This window comes from Cornus florida, unplaced genomic scaffold (genome assembly GCF_030987335.1).
Source record: "Cornus florida cultivar Cherokee Brave unplaced genomic scaffold, ASM3098733v1 CherokeeBrave_3.0.0_Hap2_Chr09, whole genome shotgun sequence".
Classification (NCBI taxonomy): Eukaryota; Viridiplantae; Streptophyta; class Magnoliopsida; order Cornales; family Cornaceae; genus Cornus; species Cornus florida.
In genome coordinates this window covers 93,993,630-94,015,771 of record NW_026775579.1, presented here as the reverse complement: position 1 = coordinate 94,015,771, position 22,142 = coordinate 93,993,630, and the positions used below count along the sequence as shown (strand labels likewise).

General features: G+C 34.3%; 2 protein-coding genes across 2 annotated transcripts; both read right to left on the bottom strand.

Annotated features, from left to right (window-relative positions):
* Positions 1–5,379: 5,379 nt before the first annotated feature.
* On the bottom strand, positions 5,380–6,922 carry LOC132275318 (ethylene-responsive transcription factor RAP2-3). Its single transcript, XM_059776781.1, has 2 exons — positions 6,627–6,922; positions 5,380–6,139 (listed from the first exon to the last, which is right to left on the bottom strand). Exons 1-2 carry the CDS (start codon positions 6,823–6,825, stop codon positions 5,613–5,615), a joined length of 726 nt encoding a protein of 241 aa, XP_059632764.1. The 5' UTR covers positions 6,826–6,922; the 3' UTR covers positions 5,380–5,612.
* A 6,335-nt stretch (positions 6,923–13,257) lies between these two features.
* On the bottom strand, positions 13,258–16,151 carry LOC132275317 (uncharacterized). The gene is made up of 2 exons (XM_059776780.1): positions 14,512–16,151; positions 13,258–13,659 (listed from the first exon to the last, which is right to left on the bottom strand). The coding sequence occupies exons 1-2, from the start codon at positions 15,802–15,804 to the stop codon at positions 13,486–13,488; spliced, it is 1,467 nt and encodes a 488-aa protein (XP_059632763.1). The 5' UTR covers positions 15,805–16,151; the 3' UTR covers positions 13,258–13,485.
* Positions 16,152–22,142: the final 5,991 nt, after the last annotated feature.

Genomic DNA, 22,142 nt, shown 5'->3' with positions numbered 1-22,142 from the left:
AAAAAAAATACTTTGCTTTTCGTGTTTTCTACTTTGGTTGGTAGGCTATAATATGATAAATAGGTTCAGAATTCTCTCTCAACCAAATTTACACATTTTCTTGACTAAAACCCCAAACTTGTTCATTATAACTTAGATGTAGAAAAATGGGTTTAAGAAAATTAAAAGGGGAAAATTTGTTATCTGAAGAGCATAAGGGGGAGAAGTTTCAGATAGATCTTACTTTCTATCAATTCAAAAATAGGGGGAAAAAAAAAAATAGTAGAGAGATCGTATCAAAAAAATAGTAGAGAGATCGTATCAAAGGAATGTGGGTCAAGTCCACTAATTATTATTAAGGAAGGCTTTAAGTTTGAAATATTTTACCAAAGTAAATAAAATTTTGGAAAGTTGGTTAAGTCTATTGGGTGCTAATGGATCAAACTAGTGATGGGTATCAATAATTCAATACGTAGTAGAAACGGACCTAATTTATAGATGACATTGAAATACCACTTATTACTCGATTATATTTAAATTAATGGCGTTGAATAATTGTGTTTTTGGAATGATAGAATCAAGTCTACTTGGAGAAAATTTGATTTTATTCTTAGTTCTAATTTTAGGTCTCAAATTCCACGCCACTAAATGTAACCTAAGATAAATTGTGTTCGGTAACATAGAATCTATAATTCCATGCTATGCTGCTAATGCAAAATTATTATGTATATGAAAATAAGACATAGATAAGAAACAAAAAGAGAGTACTGTATTATTTTATTTTATTTTATTTTTATTTTTATTTTTTTTACCTTGATAACAACTCTACAAATCATACAGTAAAAGAGTAAAATGCGATACAATCGTTCATAAGAGTACAACACGGATGTTGTAACACGGAGATTCCCACACCCGTGAACTATGAACCATATAGTAATATGCTAATTGGGCGAGAAGAATGATGTATATATTGCCTAGAAAGAAAAATAGGGAAACATGGCGACTGGGAATAGTAGTAACCCCGGGGAAGCAGCAGGAAGTAATGGAATCAAGGAATAGATTAATAGCCCCCACTTGGATTTTGAGTGACGCACCTACAGTTTGGTTCATGCATCTTCCCATGTGAATGGCTACTCTATATTGTTTAATTTCATTGTCTCACCAACCTAACTTCATCTATTGTGGTTTATCTCTTCCTTTCTTCTTCCATATATATATATTATTTAGGTACATATTTAGGTCTTTTTAATTAATATGACACTTGTTTAATTGGCTATTGTGGTTCCTCTTCTTGCCATTAAGCTTTTCAATTATTGTTTTTCACTTTCGTTTCTTTACACGGCAGCATAGGTTATCTGAACATGAAAATTTTGTCTTCAGAAAGTAAAATCTTTGACAATCTCAGAATCTGTCAAGTCAAACTTTGTGGAAAAAAATGATGGAAATTTGGATTATGCTCACAACACATGTATTACTATAGCAGAGAAGCTTGGGTTTCGACAATGTTTGCTTACCACCCAAGGATGAGCACGAATATATATATTTTTTTATCATCCGACGTCATCGATGTGGTACAGTAATAATATTTTATTGGTCTCAAAATACATGTTTTGTACGAAGAGTCTAATGTTTTATGGTTATAGAGTTTTAATAATTTTTTGTTATATTAATAAGAATGAAGTTTCAAATATATCGATTTGGCACAGTAATAATACTTTACTTGTTCCAAAATACATGTTTTGTACGAAGAATTTAATGTTTTATGGTAGTAGAGTTTTAATAATTTTTTCTTATATTGATAAGAATGAAGTTTTAAATATATTCTTGTTAAAAAGATAAAATAATGTTCCGTAATTAGTGTACTTGTTTAGTTAATATAGTGTTTCGTAATTAGTTCACTTGTTTAGCTAATTAGACGTTTAAAAATGTTATAAAAAATAATACATTCTTTTCAAAATGAGACATATTTTTTTTTGGGACATCTTAAAATGTAAAGAGAGACAAATATTTTGAAAAGGACTAAATAACATTTTTTTTATTTTGAATTTAAAATATAAGAGAAAAAATATTAATATTTTTTTAATTTCAAAATGAACACCTTCATCATTGTGCAAACATATACGCAGTACAATATATATATATATATATATGGCCTCCAAAGTACTTTTTAAATAATTCGTCCATGTGAATTGATAACTGAAATGAGATCCACATTTTGAAGGAGATGATCACTCACTTCTGCAATGTAGCAGCCAACAATACTTAAACTCATTATATTAAGGTTGTATTTGAGGTATAGAATTGGAGTATTAAAAATAAAATTGGTGAAATTTTAAAAAAATTTGATTCAATTTGGTGAGTTATTTTTCTTCAATTTCATAAATTGTAATTTCAAGATTCAAATTTTATGCAACTGAAAGCAGCTTAAGTATTTTAGGCATGTCATCTCTCCATTTGGTTGGTTAATACTAGCTTAACAAAGCATTCAAACAATAATAGTAATATGGGTAAAGTGCAAAAAAACTCCTTCAACTATTGGCCATGTGCAATTAACTCCCCTGAACTACAATTTGCCCCCTTGAACTATTGAATTTGGTGCAATTGACCCCCAATGTGACATATCTGGCCAATTGGTGTAAACAGAAATAGTAAAAGACAATTTTACCCTTATAAAAGCAACCTTATGACCATGGTGACATGGAGGGGAGCTTCAATCAATGACAGACATACCCACGCCGAACCGTGCCATGCAGCTTCTCCGGCGACGGCAACCCATTTCATTAACTGAGTCGTATATGCGTTATGGGTCGAGCACCTTAATCACGAAGCTTCAACGGCATCAATGGTGGTCGCGAGACAAGAACGGCGACTGGTGTGATTTAGTGCTTGCCGGTTTCTAAAATCAATTTAACCTCTCCGCCGGGAACTCCCAGTCGTCCCAACACGGCTTCTGGGCAGGAGCATTCAAGACGTTCGAAAAGCCAACAAGCGGCTTCGCCTCTTCCTCACGATCTCTGTTGTGATGGTGCAAACAAAGGTCCTGCAATTGATTCCACCCGATTAAGAAAAATTAGTAGATCAAATATGCGACAAAATGGGTTCATTCGGCGATGGAGCCACTGGTTATTCCGGCGGCAGTGAAGCCGAAACTGAAGCCAAAGAAGTGGCAGTGGCTGCGGGTTTTGATCTACACTGCGAGACAACCACCACTTCGAACACCAAATCCAAACCCCAAATTGAAAGCCAATAACACACAACACGACCACCGGTCTTAATTTGCAGGTGGTTACCAAATCGTCCTCAATAAATCGATCTGTTGTAGTGGTGGCCATTGCCGTTCTATCCCGCCAAGCCGCGCCGCGTCGCAATCTTACAGCCGAGCTTCTTCTTCCATCGCCGGTTAAACCCTCACCGGACGAGCTCTTCACAGCCGACCCCTTCATCACGGACGAGCTCTTCACAGCCGTTCCATCCCGCCCAGCCGCGCCGCGTCGCAATCTCACAGCTGAGTTTCTTCCATCGCCGGTCAAACCCTCACCGGACGAGCTTTTCACAGCCGACCCCTCCATCGCGGACGAGCTCTTCATAGCCGACCCCTCTTGCTTGATTTTGGATCTTTTTTTTTTTTTTTTTTTTTTTTTTTTTTTTTTCATTTTTTGGATTGTATATTGTGTTTGGGCTTTACTTAGGCCTTGTTTGGTTGCTGCTCAAACACTATTCCGAGATTAGACAATAATAAGGGTACATGTGTCATTTTATTCACTTAGCTTAAAGAGTTGTATGGTCATTTAAAAAAATTTGAATAGTCACGTGACCGATCATGTGCGTCTTTACGGTAAAATTCAACGGATTTGTCCCCGGACGGGGTTAATTGCACCAAATTGATTAGTTCAAGGGGGTTATATGTCAAATTAATAAATCAGGGGGATTTTCTGCTTCATGGCCAATTGTTGAAGGGGAGTTTTTTTACACTTTACCCTAGTAATAATAATATTATTAATTCTTAAGATAAACATAGTTGCAAACAATATAATAACACTAAGGGTAAAGTGCATTAAACCCCCTTGAACTATTGGTCATTTGTAAGAAACCCCCCTGAACTACAAAAAACTCCCCTGAACTATGATTTTGTTGCAATTTACCCCCTTGAACTATTGGTCATTTGCAAGAAAACCCCCCTGAACTACAAAAAACCCCCCTGAACTATGATTTTGTTGCAATTTACCCTCCTAAACTATGATTTTGTTGCAATTTACCCCCTTGAACTATTGGTTATTTGCAAGAAACCCCCCTGAACTACAAAAAACCCCCCATGAACTATGATTTTGTTGCAATTTACCCCCCTAAAGTATGATTTTGTTGCAATTTACCCCTATGACATCAACTTCCGATACCAAAAATTTTGAAAGACCAGTTTACTCTTATAACAAATTGCGTCGTTTTAACTTATACACTTCTTACATTTTTTTTTTTTTTTTTTTTTTTTTTTTTTTTCTGCCAAAAGATGTTTTTCACCCAACACAACCCAAAACAGAGAGCTAGAGAGAGAAGAGACCAAAGAAATTCGAGGTCGGCGGGATGGCTCGGTCTAGGATGATGGCGGCTTGTGCGCGAAGGACTCGGCTGTGATGAGAGCTTGGTTGACTCAGCTGTGAGCTGTGGAGGCGGCGGCGAGCTCAGGGGGCCTCGGCGGTGAATTGTGGATAGCTGTGTGCTCGAAACACGAACAGCGGTATGCTCGACTATGGAGATGGCAGAATGGGCCGGCGAGCTTGGAATGGACGATGGAATGGACCGGCGAGCAAGGTGAGCTGAACGGCGGGCAAGGCGGTAACGGCGATGGGCTGACGCAATGGTGCAAAGAAATGCAATATATATGGCCAACGGAGACGGGTGGTGCAACGGCTATGATGGAGCTATGACAGGAGACCCACCAATCTCAGCAACAGATTCCTTGGCTTATCCAAACACTCCTCAGATGACATCTACTACTTCGATCCCAGCCACAAATTCCACGGCTTCATCGTCCCTTTCAATCAATCAATTCGCGCGGATGGGGTAAATTACAAAAAAATATATAATTCATGGGAGTTTATTGCAACTTTTATAATTCAGGGGGGTTTCTTGCACATACCCTAATAGTTCAGGGAGGTTTTTTGCAACTTTTATAGTTCAGGGGAGTTTCTTGCACATACCTCAATAGTTCAAGGGAATTTTTTGCAACTTTTATAATTTAGGGAGTTTTTGCACATATCCAAATAGTTCAGGGGATTTAATGCACTTTACCCTAACACTAATTCAAACCATAATATAGTAATATATTATTATTATTATTATTATTAAGTACGAGATGACACATGCATCGATCCACATCTCCATCATCCTCTAAGAACTAAAAACTAAACAAAAAGGCCACAGCATATCCATTACTGATAATAGTACAAGCAACTTACTGTCATATATATATTAGACAGATATGTCGATTTGGCCAAAGCATCAACAACATAACATACCGAACTTTAAAAAAAAATAATAAAAAAAAAAATAACATACCGTACACAATAAAACACTAAAATATCTTAAACCACCACCCGCACACAGCTTCTAGTTTTGTCTGTCTTTTTTTTTTTTTATTAGACCATATGATGCTGATCATAAGTCATCGGAAGATCATCCAACATCCAAAGATCAGCCGACTCCGACACACCAACTCCGCCGAACTGAGTTGATTCAGGCACCAAACCAAGGAACGACTCCAAGCCGAAAATATGCTCCTGCAACTCAAATTCACTTGCCACTTCTTGCTCACAGCTGGGTTGGCTTTGGAACCCGAAACTAACGGATGGAGGTGGCTCGGTCGACTCGAAACTCGCCTGACTCAACTCGGATTTGACACACTGCCTTTTGGGTGGTGGTGGTGAGGGTGAAGGTGGCTGACAAAAGTTGAGCTTGGCCTTGTCACCACGTATACGCTTAGCGGCCTCGTCGTAAGCTCTGGCCGCTTCCTCGGCCGTGTTGAATGTTCCGAGCCAGACTCGGGCTCCCTTTTGAGGGTCACGAATTTCAGCAGCCCATTTTCCCCATGGCCTCTGTCTGATTCCTCTGTACACGTTCTTCCGAGTTTTCTGACTCGGCTTTTGTTCACTCTTCTCACTTGTTCCTACCATCACAAAATTCATAAACCATTAGATTCTACTGAGTTTTTCAATAAAAATATTTTTAAATTAAGAAATAAAAAAAAAAAAACTATTTTCAAATAATAATAACTTACACTTCTCTAAAAGTAGAGATTTTCTAAACTGAATTTTCAAAGAAAAAAGTTTTAGAATCTATCAATTCTACAGATATTTTTTCAAAATTTTAATTTATAGTAGTTCTTATATATATATAAAAAATATTATCAGAAAACTAAACCATGTCCTTGTTATTTCTATTATCACGTCATGAATAAGCACTCATGAATAAAAAATAGACTTTTAAAAAAACAAAAAATTATTTTCAAAAAACTAAATCAAACATGACGTTATTATTTCAATTAACAAGTCATGAACAAAAACAGATGCATCTTCATCATCTCCTCATCATATAGATATATATGCTTTATATACGTGTATAAGTGTATGCATGTAGCTTATAATATATTTCACCTTTGTTGATAAGTAGCTCAGACTTGGCGGTGGCCTTGTTATCGGACTGGCTTGAATGGGGTCTATCGTTGGAGCCCGAACACGAGCCCAATCCCAAGAAATCAGAAATGGTGTCGAGCTCGGACCAGAGGTCTTTCGACGTCACTTTCCGGGCTCGTTTGTCTTGGATGTAATCGGAAATGATAGCTCCGCCGCACATCTTGTTGCTACTTTTGAGAGAGAGAAAGAGACTGTGTTTGTGTGTTTTAGAGAGAGAAACCGAAGATAAATGTGTGAGTGAGGAAGTGGACCGTGTCGAGTGGTTGATTTATAATTGAGATGAGATTTGAGACGGTTACACAATCGGTGAGAAAAGGACAAATCCCCGCAATTACTTTTTGCCGACTAGTTTGATCAGATGGTGATGAGTCTGACGACTGATGAGAGAACCGGCGATTTTAAAGCAAAAATCATGAAAGTATGTGGGTCCATCATGTCATTGTATCATTATTATTATTACTCCGTATTTTTTTTTTTTAACCAACTTATTGGTTTTAGATATTTTGTCAGTACAAATTAAATTGAGCTTACGTTTGTCACTTAGCAATTGGAATGCTTGTATGTGATTCTTTATAGTAATATTTTTTCAAGATTTTATAATGATGCGATCTCATATTAATCCATTTGTATTAAAAAAAAAAATAATAAAAGGCTATTTTTTGAAAGAGAGTTGATATTGGCACTTTATTAATATTTTAGAATATTTTTAGTAATTTATTAAAATACTATATCTCTCGTTCTAATTTAAGCATAGTTATTAACAACTGTGACTCATATTTTGTGTAAATCCATATAATTTTGTGACTCGTATTAACAATTTTGAGACGGAAAAATAATAAGAAAAGAGTAAATCCATCATATTTTGTGAGTCAGTTCTCAGTAACGAGATTTAAATTGGAATAGAGAGTATTTTGTATAAGTGATAATTTGTAATTTTTTATTTTTTTTAATCTCTAATAATATGTTAAGATAATTTGTAATTTGTACAAAGTTATATATATATATATTTTTAGTCAACATAATTTATTACTACAAGGGCTAAGGTGTAGATGTAGATTTTTTAGAACTCAACCATGGGCATCTGAGGCCTGTTGGCCGGTGTTTCTCAGAGTAGGTATAATTTTTGACAGTTGATTGATATAATTTATCACCACTAATTGAATTTTCCTTCTAACATTATTTTAGTGTAGAATTTTGTGTTTGTTGATTTGACTATAGCAATATAAAAAATTTCAAATTAATTTTGATTTTGTTGTTGATGAAAATCTTTCAAAATACTAAACTTTCTTTGTTTGGGAGCACTCGATACAAAGTTTATGAATTCATATCTTCTATAGTTGTTATTGCTAAGAAATAGAAACGTCATGGCTAAACGTAAAGTGTTTAATAAGGGTAAATATAAGATTCAAAATATAAAAGATAATTCTTTATATATATATATGTGGACTCTTTAGGAAAAAATAGAAGGTTGGAATGCATCTCGATTTTCTTTAAGTTGCTAATGAAAACAAATGAGAGAGAATTCTCTCATCTTCTCAAACAAAAACAAAAATGAACTAAAAAGAAAAGACGTGAATACTTATAATAGGTGAAAAAGGTAAAAGAATGAAGAAAAAAAGTTGGTTAAAAAGAAAAAAGAACAAAACCTGCTAAGCTTGGGAAACAAAATTAGAAATTGAGGGAAAAAAGAGTCATCCCATTTCCCTCGTTCTCTCTCTCTCTCTCTCTCTCTCTCTCTATATATATATATATGTGTGTGTGTGTGTGTGTGTTTTCTTTCTCTCAATCAAGTGAAAGTCCTGGCTTTTGAAGATGGGTATAAAACAAGCCAATATCACCCATCTTCAAATGCCAAGACTTTCATATATATAAAACAAGCCAATATCACCCATCTTCAAATGCCAAGACTTTCATATATATAAAACAAGCCAATATCACCCATCTTCAAAAGCCTAGACTTTCACTTGATTGAGAGAAAGAAAACATATATATAGAGAGGGAGAGAAAACTAAGGGAAATGATATATATATATATATATATATATATATATATTGTTGAGGGTGAAATTTATACGGTTCGATTCGTTTCTTTGCAAAAGAAGATCGATGAATCTTAACGGTATCGGTATGATGCCTGTTAAGGGCTCTACGACGATGAAATTAGTTATCGGAGGTCTAATAGAAAGGTAGGGATATATATATATATATATATATATTGTTGAGGGTGAAATTTATACGGTTCGATTCGTTTCTTTGCAAAAGAAGATCGATGAATCTTAACGGTATCGGTATGATGCCTGTTAAGGGCTCTACGACGATGAAATTAGTTATCGGAGGTCTAATAGAAAGGTAGGGATTTAATAATAGTTTTTTGTCGTACCTTTATTAACTGGTAAGATCTCATTCTTATAACTGCTCTCCCTCATTTCATTTGCGGTATCACAGAGGAGAGGAGATCCGTTTGTGCTAGATCAGAGGAGATCCGTTTGTGCTAGATTTGCAAGGGATATGATTTAACCCTTTGACTTTCTCAAATCGTGCTAAGGTTATCTTATCTGTTGAACCACGTCATCTTATCTTTCCTTGATAATATTATCATTCTTATCCAATGAAAATATCATCAATCGAAAGTAGAAGAGATTTGGCAGCGAGTCAACACTTACTTACCTTTATCGTTAGGTCAAAGTAGGTTAAGTTTATTTTTTCCTATCATATATAGTATGATCTCTATACATTATTAGTATTGGATAACATAAATATTATTAATTAAGCCCGATATTAAATTATTAATTATTAATTTAACTAGATATTTTATGTACATTATTTATTTTTTTCAAAACATTTAGTTTCCCAATAATCTTAAAGATTCAATCCATTGTACTTACTATCTAACTCATATAATCAAGTACATGCAATGTATTGAATGAAACATAAACTCTATTTTTATTTTTATTTTTATTTTTTCAGAAGGTAACACAAACCCTATTTACTCAAACACGAACTCTTGTTGTACTTTATTACACATCTATGGTAGTAAAATATCTATAATGTACTTCTTAAATTAGAAAAGACAAACAATACTAGAATATTATTATTATTTTTTTTTTTGAAAAGTAAAGCAAGTTTTATAGATCAGAAAAAAATATACTAGATTCATATTTTAAGAAAACATCTAGTCAGTCATATTTTAAGAAAACATTATAGTGAGTCATACATGTACTTCATACTAAATTATTAATTTATGTAATAGGTGGGACCTATAAAAACTTACAAAAAAAAAAATCTAAAATGTATTATTTTATAAATTTAACAATATTATTAATTTAGTATCTTGGCACAGTCGAGACTAAGATAATTTATTATTTAAAAAAGATTATTAATTTTGAGAGATAATGAAATATAAGTAAAATGTAATTTTACACTTGGCTTAAAGTAGATGAGAAAAAGGGAGTGAATTACAACCACACGTTACCTTTAGAAAGTATACAAAAGAGCATCAGACTAAAGCAGGCTTTTAGGATGCAAGTGTAAATGACCCAAAAACGAAAACGCATAGAAACGCTTTCGCACTGTCTCCCAACACCTCCGTCGGCCTCTTCTTAAGAAACAAACCCACCACCTATAACGGCTTCCTCATCAATCATATTTTCTTCGTGATTCTTGTTGCAGTCATGGAATTCTTCCAATTTTTTGCCCATAACCAATCAAGAAGGAAACCTCTATTGTGTTGTATATGTGTAACACAATTAAATCAATAATATAATACGAAGTAATTTTATCAAGAGAGAACAAGAGTCACGAGTTCTAACTATTTTAATAAGGGTTAAGTGCAGAAAATATCCTAGTGATTTACGTTTTGTGCATAAATAATTCCTCCTTTTTGAAAATATGTATTTCACTTCATAAAATTTTTAAGAGATGCAAATAAGCCCTAATAACCACTTTTTTTTTTTTTTTTTTTTTTTTTTTTTTTTTTTTTTGTCAAAATTGACATAAAGATAAATTTAAAAATCATAATTTGCCCATTTCTCTTCATATTCTGCCTTTTTTTATCAGTTGGGTTTCACCCGTTTAACAATGAGTTTTCTCTATTTTATTTTTTTAATTTTACATAAATTTTTGTACACATGTTTTATTTTTTATTTTAATTTATTGTGCCACCTAACCAATTAAGGTTGATAGATATGTGTCATTGTCTAAAATGATAATTTTACCTTACTTTATTTTTTAAATATTATTTCATTTTATTAGCAGGGGGGTATTATAGTCTTTTTATGTAGACGAGGTATTTGCACCAAATTAAAAGTAGAGGGGTGTTTTATACCACATAGGAACTTTTTTGCACTATATCGATACTACAAAAAGTTTTTTTGCACTTAACCCTTATTTTAACCGCTCAATTGAAATAGTTTTTTGAGATATATAAAGGGTTAAAATCATAAAACCCCTACTACTTTCAAATTCTGATAATAAAACCCCAACATGTTTCAGAAAATTCTTGCACATTTAAAAAGTGATCACATTGTCCCAATATCCGTGATCGGGTCAATTGGGTTATAATTTAACCTTACTATTTAATGTTAAATTAAAAACTAAAAATTATTTTTTAAAATTATAAAAATACCCTTTTAAATTACAAAAAGTATCTCCCCCCTCTCAAACTCTCACCCCTTACTTTAAAATATAATTTTTGTAATTTTTAAAAATACTTTTTAATTTTTTATTTAACATTAAATAATATAGTTAAATATGTCATTTCATAGTTCGGTTAACAGGTCGAATACGAATATTGAGACAACGTAATCAATTTTTTAAAAGTGTAGAAGTTTTCTAAAACAAGTTGAACTTTTATGATCAAAATTTGAAAGCAGTGAAAATTTTATGATTTTAATCTAAATATAAAATGTCAAATTAATTATATGATAAATTATTCAATGTAACTATTAAGGAGAGTTGTCACTTTTATCACGAGAGCTCTCTTGATAACAATATAACTCATTAAATTGAAATCACAAATGTCACTAAATTGACCATTATTTTGAAGACACAACACCACCACTATTAATTCAATTATAAAACGCTCCGAAGTAAGAATGTTTGCATAAGCGACAACGATATGACATGGCAAGCATTTTAGAACAATTTACACTGTATAGAATACAACATTCTCTGTAATAATCTAGTTATAGTATAAATATCTTAAATATTCTATGGAAGTATTGCTCTAAGTTTCTAGTGTGGCTCGTGAATCCTCAAAGCATCAATCATCAACGATTTAAAATGAAAAAGAAAGTATGATTAAAATTGTCATTTCCTATTGGCTACATCAATATCAATCTTATTCAAAAGCTCGTGTAAAAGATCAACGTTTAATTTTCAATTTAAAAATAATGGAGTAGCTCTCCACCCTTTCTTTCTTTCTTTCTTACATTATTCTTTCTTTTTTGACAGAAGACGCGTAAGGACCTAAGCATATGTAAACGAGAGAACGAGCCGTTGGCCCCGTCAATCCTCAAAAAAGTATCAGTCCTCTACAATTTAAAGCTTACTTATAAATAGAGTGGCCATTTGTCTTAAGATTAAAATGAATACGAAAATAATTCACAAAAATGCAAAATTTGAATATAATTATTAGTCCTCTACAATTATTATAGCATCTCATTTGAATATCAATTCAATGCAATCAGACGAATTAAGGACAATGGACATCATTTGAATATCAATTCAATGCAATCACACAAATTAATTAAGGAGACAAACAAATTAAAGACAACAGTTACTTTAATTGTGAAATATATCTTTCTTCATTAGGCATGCTAGCCCCATACCAGGTATGATAATAATTTCTTCTAAATTAATTCATGTTGTGTTCTTCTACTGGGTTAAGGCAGAAGGAAAACTGAATTCTAGTATATGTTTCTATAAAAAATTTCTTTATGTTGGCTTCCAAAATAGCACTATTTAGCCTTTTGACTAATCATATATTAACTGGAAAATGATAACTCATCATGACACATTTCCAATGATACTCTCTTCATGAAACATTACCAACCTCATAAAAATGTATAACTACCATTTAATTTTGTGTATCAATAAATGACCCATAGTAAGGGATTGAATTGTTTGATTTGCTAACCCGAGTCTAAACAAAAGATTGGCCATGATAAAATTATATGGATTTAAGGACTCAGCGGGAATTAGACATAACTACTGCATCTATATCCCCCTAATCATTCTTACCATATATAGGCTCAGTCGATTTAAATACGGAGAAAATTACTTAAGAATCAGTAAAATATTTTATTGTTTTTAATTTAGAAACACACACTGAAAACTTTCAAAAATTATTTTTAGATGAAAACAAATAGGCCCTTATGGTCACGAGGGAAAGCTAGCACACTCGTCCATATTATTAATTTATATCACCCACAAGTTTTTCAAATCGAGATACACAGTCCATAGTGTACATAACAACCATCTGTAACACAACATGCTTCGCCGATATGCAAAACCCAGCAGAAATTGCATCACTTATGATTCATAATTCTAAAAGCCAAATTATATTAACAAAGCGAAATAATTATCAGCCACAATTAAAAGAATATCTGCAATACAATGCATTATGCATTAAATTCACAAGACAAAAACAAACAGAAATATCCATTATCTCAAGCAAACTGTTATTATTCCCCGCACAAGTTCGTATTAAGAGGGGACATAGTATTACCAACAAATGGAAAGGCTTCCCCAGAAAGAGAAAAAAAAAAAAAAAGAAGAGAGAGAGAGAGAGAGAGAGAAAATATATATATAAATATAACTTCTTACTCGGCCATTTTGGTCAAGCGGTGAATGGTACTTCTAGCAACCCTGTTGCCAGGATCAAGTTTCATCACAGTCCTTAGGTCTTCTGCCCCAAGTTTGTACTTTTCCATACTCTCGTACAAGAGTGCGCGCTGTACAAGGACTGCTACATTTCCACTATCATCTTCTAGCACCTGCAAAACACCATACAAAGTTACAAACTATGGAGTAATTTTACACATCAATAATGAGCAAGAAAATGACCTCCCACTATATTTTACATGAATTGGCAACACAGAAATCTGCAGCATTCAATTGGTTTTTATCCGTTAAAAAAAAATCATAATAATAAATGGTTGCTATCCTACCACAGGCTAAAGCCTAGTAGAAGATTGAGGGTTCGAGTCCCCTTAGGTGTATAGTGGGTGTGTGAGTTTCTTGCCAAGGTAAAAAAAAATTTTAAAATTTGGTTGCTGTCCAATAAAATTGTGAAATCTCCAATAACACATGCCAATAGATTGTCCTAAAATATAAATAGCCATTTTTTTTTTCTTTTGCTAGACTGAGTTCTTAGATAGTAGTCGGGATCCTCTGCAGCACAGCTGCTGCACTGCACCAAATCCCAACACTAAGATAGACAAGCCGTGGATTGATTAGCTGAAAAAATTGCTAGTTTGAGGAATCCACAAATGGGTTAGAGAGCCTTTAAAAAATCTGTCTACCAGAAGAGCAGAATCCAGTACTTCATTGCAAGAGGGCAAAAGAAGGGATGAAATTCTGCAGTCGTACTTACCTAGATAAACAGAGAAGAAAAGAAAAAGTAATTCCAGAACTGCAATACAGCAGCTAGCCAACCCATGAATTGTCCAAACAAATGTTGACTTACAAAATTCTAATCACCTATAAGCCATAATGACACAGCAATTTGTTGAGTGACAATTCACGGCAATTCCATACTGTTATTTCTAAATTAATTTAGTAAACTGAAAATAATTTTCCAAAACTTAAAACAGAAATTAGGAAAGCATCAAGTATAACAGTTATACCTTTGTGCAGTCGGCCACAGCCTTTTTATATTCCCCAACTTCTTTGTAACATGAAGCCCTGCACGATAAGACCTCCTTGGTGGCAGCATCATCACCAGCCTTCTCAAGAAGAATCACAGCCCAAGACAGCCACTTAATAGCATCAGCATATTGCCCTTGCTTCTGATTATCCACCCCCTTATTCATTGCAGATGAAGCAGAAACTCCAGAGGGTGGGGGAGGAAGCCCTTCAAGCTCGGTTGTCCCACTAGCGTCATCCCCTCCTCCAAAATCACCCCAATCTTCAGCTCCAGAAAATTGTTCGCTCGCAAGTCCTTCAGACGCTTTTGGAGCAGCTCCAGCTGAGGCCGAGGATGAGGAGAACAACACATCAAATGCATCAACACCAGCGGTCTGAGTAGGAGGTTTATTCTGAGAAGTAGGAATCCCAAAATCATCCATGTTTGAATAAGAACCATAATTAGATTCCACTGAGTTGTTCTTATTTGCAGGAGAGGCATTCGATGTGAATACAGGTGTACTTGATTTCGAAGCATTCTGAAAGTTACCGAATGCATCATTAGTTATATTATTACTTTTCTCCGATGAATTCATACTACCCATTGGCTTCGATGAAAAATCTACCAAAGAACCAAAAGGGTCCTTATTTGAGCTCATCCCACCTCCACCTACACTACGAATTGAAGGACCTCCAAGATTTGCACTCTTTGTATTGTTAACATTGCTGCTGCTACTATAATTGAATGCACTAGTATAATTCCCAGTATTCCCAGAAGATCCCCAATTACTGCTATTCGACGCTGCATTACCAGCTTTTGGCAACGAATCCCCCAAATTACCCATTGAATAAGCACTCTTATTGGAGGCTGGTGTGGCATTTTTCAAAGGAACATTTGTGTTGCCCTTATTTTGCCCAATGGCCGAGCTGACAAGATCTCCGAACAAATTAGGGTTTTTATTGACAATTCCAATACCGGAGGTGGTACTAGAAGGAGCCGATGAACCCCAGGTCTTCCCAAATATATCTCCCACCATAGAGGTCGAACCAGTCGGTAACCCAGGCAGATTCGATTGACTCGGCGCGGGTTGGTGAGTCCAGGAGGGTTTGTTGGGTTGCCAAGACGACGTGGTATTAGGTTTTGTTTGCGTGGATGAAAATGAAGAAGAAGAAAATGAAGAGGTTTGGTTTTTCTGATCTTTGAGAGGTCGAGAACGGTTTGTGTTTAATCCTAAATCAAAGTCGAAGTTGTTTAGGGACACCGATTTACTGGATTTTCCGTAATTCGAATTCATTTTTTTTTTTCAAATGTATAAAACGATCTAAAAAACCCTAAATTAATAAGATCGAGGAATTGGAACACGAAATTGAGAGATCAGAGGGATGCAAATGAGATCTAGTTCGATTCAGAGCGTACCTGATGGGGAGGATAATTTTTATTCGTGATCCAACAATACAGAGTGTAGATCTGTAACAGAGAGAGATCAAAGTGGTTCTAACCTGCGCCTCTTCACTGCGAGACAGAGATGATGCCCTCCTTGTTGACGCTAACCTGCGTAGCAGCTTCTTCTTCTTCTTCTATGTTTGATTGCTATTGTATGAGAAGCTAAATTAGGACAGCGGTCATGCCGTTTGATCCAGAGAGTCCCATATTTAGCACGGAAGACAATGGCAATTTGTAATTTCACAGATTAGAAAGGGCTGCTTATGTAAAATGAGCCCACTCTATAATCTAGCTAGGCCTTCTAATACGGTAATTTCTTAAAAAATAATAATAATAAAATCACTATTTAATTTGGGGTGAAGGGCAAAAAAAACACCCTAACAGCTTAAAAAATGTGCAAATAACAGGTGGGCTTGAACCCCCCAAAAAAAAATTTTTTTTTTTGAATATTGTATTTTCAGCCTAATTTTTTTAAAAAAATTTTTTAATAGTAGTATTAGCCCCTTTTTAACCCACTCAAAAAAAATTTGCTTATAAAATTGTGTAATTAAATTTATGTTCAATACTAGTCCCCATTGACAATTCTTTGATTCGTCCTTGACATTTCGTGTTTTAATTATGTGTGCAAATAAGAACTTCTAACTCCAAAATTGACATGTGCGGATCATGTGATAAATAAATGATCTTTAATACCAACAATGTCCTTTTAGAGGACCCAAACTACTCTTTATTCATTTTCTCCTTCATTTCTATATATATAATATATATAATAGCGTTATTTAATTAATTTTCTTTCTATAAATACTTTATATATAATACATATATTTTCTATATATAATACTAATTATATTCATATTTCTATTATATTTCTCTCTCATATTTCTATTATATTTCTCTAACGCTTTTTTTTACTTTTCATATTTGTATTCTTTATTTATTTTCTTCACTCTCTATATAATATAATTTTTACGGATCTCAGGAAGATATAACCCTAAACAGGGACACACCTAGAAACCAGGGGTCCACAAAAATTCGGTGAAACCGAAAATTCAAACCAGACTGAACAATTTGGTTTGGCTTACTAGCGGTTTGGTTCGGTCGCGATTCTAAATTTTGTGAATCGTAAAAATACGATTTGGTTATGATTTGATGTCCTTCAAAATCGAAACAGACCAAACCGAACCGTTAAGAGATATATATATAAAATTATACATATAGTCAAATGGTTTGGATTGGATCATTTCCCTTTTAGAATTAAGACACCAATTTTGTGGTCTCAAATTTAGTGATAATAATTTTTATTAAGGCTCTCTTTGTTTCCACGTAAAATATTCCTTTTGAAAAATATTTTTCTTTGAAGTAGAATATTCTTTTATTTTTACTTTGTTGGTGTTTAGCAAAAGTCTACGTTGAGATTGAGGTCGAGTTTCATATAAAATAAATTGCGAAAAATTGATGGATAAGTTATTTTTGTTAATTTTTTTTTTTTTTTTTTTTTTGTAAATATATTACGACAATCAAATACCACAAAATAAAAAAATATTTTTTAAAAAATATTTTACGTCCAAACAAACGGAACCTAACTAGTATTTAATTATCAAAAAATTTGCTGGACCGAATTTGTAAAATAGTAAAAGTAATCGATTCTTAAAGAGCATCCAAAGTCCAAAAAATGTTACGATTGGAATAATGTTTTATGTAACTCTATTTTTATTTTTAAGGCTCAATGACTTGTGAGTGTGGCTTAATTCAGGAGAAAGGAAAAGATGGTCCCTTATGATTGATGGGGGTGGAGACGAGAAGTTTAAAATAGGGAAGAGAATAAACGAGTTATGTCTTCTTCTTTTTTCTCTTTCTTTTCCGGTAATTTGAACGATTTATTGCAGTAAATAAAAATCATTTAAAGATGAGGCAAAGACATGTGAAACTCTTAAATAGTATACATATTCTAATCTAATGTGTAGATATAGCATTTAAATGGAATTTTAATGTTGGCTAATGCTTGTTTATTTAAATGGAGACAATTTGGTATGTTTTAGTTTGATGAAACTTTAGTGTCAGTAAATGTTTGTTTATATAAATGGTGACAATTTGGAATGTTTTCATTTGGTATATAACTTGTTTCCCCCCCACCCCACCCACTGTTTTTAGGAGTCTATTATGTAATTAAATCTTTGTTATATTTCGCGCGTTTATTTATGGACCATTTTATGAATGGCATGATAAACTCTTAGTTGATAAAATTACAATCAAAATCCAGAGTTTGGTCAATAGTCATTTATATGATGCTGGAACGAATTTGGTGATTAAGTTTGTTTTATGTATTAATTAATCATCGTGTATTTTGAACTCGGATCTTCTCTTATGATACATAATAGTTCTGTAGCAATTATTTTATATTAATTATGTAACAATTTCATATTGGTTATGTAATAACTTATACTAGATCACTTATGCAATAACTGATGTATTCACGATAAATAAAGGACGTCTTGCGCAGGGCAGCGGACCTAAAACTTTAGGTAAGGAGGGCAAGGCTGAAATTTTGTAATAATTTTAGGGGGCATTAGCAATATTTTAGGGGTATATATTAAATAAAAAAAATGGTATATTAGTAAAAAAATAAAAATTTCAAGGAAGCAATTGCCCCCCTCACTTGCTATTAGGTCCGTCCTGTGTCAGAGTAGTGATCCCGTTTCTATACATTTTATTTCTAAAAATCATTATATTGACAAAACCCTCGTTCTTTCTAACTTCCCATTTCTCTTAATTAACAATTGCTAGGTAGTGTATCATGATTCATGAATGACATATATTAAAGGGATTTGTGCATGTATTATAATCTCAAACTAGACTAATAATTTAATCCTAGCTTAGTCATTTATGTACTAAATAAGAGTGCTAAATGCATTTAAATTATTAATATGATCGAAAATTTTCCAAAGATTTTTTTTTTTGTAGTGCCTAGTTGTTAGCCCCTTGACGGTTGTCCAAGGGAAGACATGGGCATTTCAAGGCCATGCCATGTCTTGGGAATACTTGGCTTTGGTTAGACAGCCATGAGGATGCTCAGTGGGTTGTCAGCGTGCACAAGATGCTCAGCGTGCACACAAGATGCTTAAAAGGATGCTCGGCGTGCACTGGGGATGCCCAGTGGCACTTTCGTAAATATGGCAAAAAGTGAAACTTGGAGTTTTGACTCGAGATCTTTATGGGAGGTACCTTGAGTCCATAGAAGCTGGTTGACGCAGACGGCACTTAATTTGGATGTCGGGAAAGGCCTGAAAGGCCATTATGACTCCTCAAACATGGGTGATGTCTACTCCTGTCAGAGTGCTTGATTTCCTTAAGACTATACTAGGGAGGGGTCTGTTGAGCACATCGGTTGGGCTATGGCATGGCTTGCTTAGAGGGCTTAGCCAACGTGCATGGGCACGTGTTGCACCACTCCAAGATGGTTGCACAAGTGAGGAGCATCCAAGATATTGAAGGGCAAACAAGTGGGCACCGACACGCGCGCTGGTGTGCAGCGACGCGCGTGCGGGCGTGCAGGTGGGCGCGCGGGCAGGCGTCCAACCTAGTGTGCGCGAGCGTCTAGCTCGGCGTGCGCATGGGCGTCTAGGCGGGCGTACAACCACGGGCGCATGAGGGTTCAAACATGGCGCGCGTAGAAGGGCGCTAGTGTGTGCGCCGGCGTGCACTTTGGCATGCACCCGAGCGTGCATGGCTTGGCACGCCGTGCACTCAGAGACATATATATGTGGGTGCAGATTGGTGGACTTGGGCTAGGTTCACAAGGTTGACTCAGATGTGGCTAGAGCATAGACAACACAAAGTCATGGCTTGCGGTTATAAGAGGTGGTAGTTTAGTGGGCTCGGTCAGTTGGGGGAAGTTACTAGCACTTCCCACTCATCATGAGAAGTGGGGGAGTGCTGAGTAACCTCTTAAGCATGTGGCATAATTCTGAGAGCACCAACACATAGGCGGTTAAGGGTGGTTTCTTCCACTATGCAGAATGTAACTTCTTGTGGTTATGTGGCATGAGCAGAACATGCCAACAAGTCTAACAGTTGGGCTTGTCAACTGCATTATAGTGCTGGCACATTTGGAGGGTGCCAGCACGACCCTAGGTGGATGGGGGTATCATCCATCATCTTAGTGGGCAGTTCTGGGCGGTTTTGAGAATGGCCTATATAATGCTAAGGTAAGCTTTGTAGAGGGGACAGAGAGGAGGGTGTGAGCCTTGGTTGTTCCTTGTACGAACTCATGTTTCTTTGTGATATGTTTAATATGAGCAAAGGTTGGGGCTTGTCCCTGTAAACTGTGTGTGCCTTCTTTACATTTATATACTGTGTGTATTGTGTTGTTGTGTTGGCTGAGACTTGGTGGCCCCAAGTGCCATTACAGAGGCAAAAATTCGTGGTGTAATTTGGCCCTGTAACACTAGTCATGGAGGCATGTCTCTTGCAAATTCATGGAACACACGTTTACCCGGTGCTACTACCATTGTGTGACCCCTCCCTGCCTTTGGAGTGAATGTAATTTCTATATTACAAGATAAAACGTGAGTGATTATTGGATGAATGTGCTACATTGATGATATACTTATTAATTTCTCGTTTATTTATTTATGTTCTGGGTAATTGGGTAAAGATCGAACAATAGGAATATAATTTGAAACTATGTTAGCAATTGGCAAATAAAATATGAGAAAAAGTATTAAAGTGGCAAATAGTCTAGTTCTTCACTTTGCGGCTATACTCTACGCTTTTGATGAAATATGAATTATATATATATATATATATATATATATATATATATATATATATTGGCGAAGTGCAGACATGGGACGTAAAACCAATAAATTGATTATTTGATTGATTAATTTATTTATTTTAAAAGGGTGATTGAGTATAAAGATCTGATTCGTCCCAAATATTTTATTTTTTTAATCACAATTTATCCTTCTAATAATATTTAATTTTTAAAAATTATTCTTACTAAATTCATCCATGTCAATAGTAGGATCACACACCAATCCATGCATAAAGATTAAATTGCTCAATATTTCAATCTGATTATGTTTTTTCATGTACTTATTTTTATACAATAGGAGCAACTTAATATTTCACATGAAATTGTGAAATAAATTTTTACTTTATATATTTAAATCATAATTTATATTTTTCCCATACTTTAATTTTTTTTTTTCCTCGATAAAATCATTTAAAGACTTTAATTGCATTGCTAACTCAGTATTTTAAATAAAGTGACACTTTAATCATTCTTTTATGTAATATAAAGTGAAATGGATCGATGCTTTCACATTTCTTTAATGCAAACTGAAATTTAAGTGTGAAACTCTTGATCATTGAAATAAGATTAAGAATCATTTTTTTTTTCTAGAAAAATTCTTAAACAAATGGAACTATGGATACTAATGTCAAAATTATGAAGTCAAAGTTGACTTTTTTTAATAAGGTGGAATTTTATAAAGGTATGTCTTGTTTATCAAATTGCCCTTCCTCTCTCTTTTACCTATCTTTTTCTCCATCTTTTTTGGAAAAATAATCACACCATTAACAAAGCTGAAGGTAAGTACATTCCCTTAAAATTCCTCGTATCTCCGACAAATTGTCCTTTATCATATGTGTGCATATATTTTATATATTTATGGTCTTTAGCAGTAATGGCTAGAAACCATGGTGGAGAGAAGAGAGAGAATCACAAAGAGGGAAAACGGAAGTATGTGTACATATATGTTTTATATATTTATTGTCTTTAGCAGTAATGGCTAGAGACCATGGTGGAGAAAAGAGAGAGAACCGCGGAGAGGGAAAGCGGAAGGGAGAAAGTAGCAACGGAGAGATATAGGAAGAAAAGAGTGTTGTGGCGATGGTTATGACAGTGAAGTGATGATGGCATTGCTGGCAATGGCAATAGTGCTTTTGGGGAATTATATATATAAAATCAAGGGCAGTTGGTGTAATACCCCTATTTTTAAAAGGATAGTCTCGGTATTTATTTATTTGTTTTAATTGTATTTTTTAATTATTTAATTAATTATTTGACTAATTGCTTATGTGTTTAATTGAATTAGGTATTACTTGATTATTTGATTATGTATCTATGTATTATTTGTATTTGTCTATGTGTTAATTGTTTAATTAGATTATGTGCTTAAATGG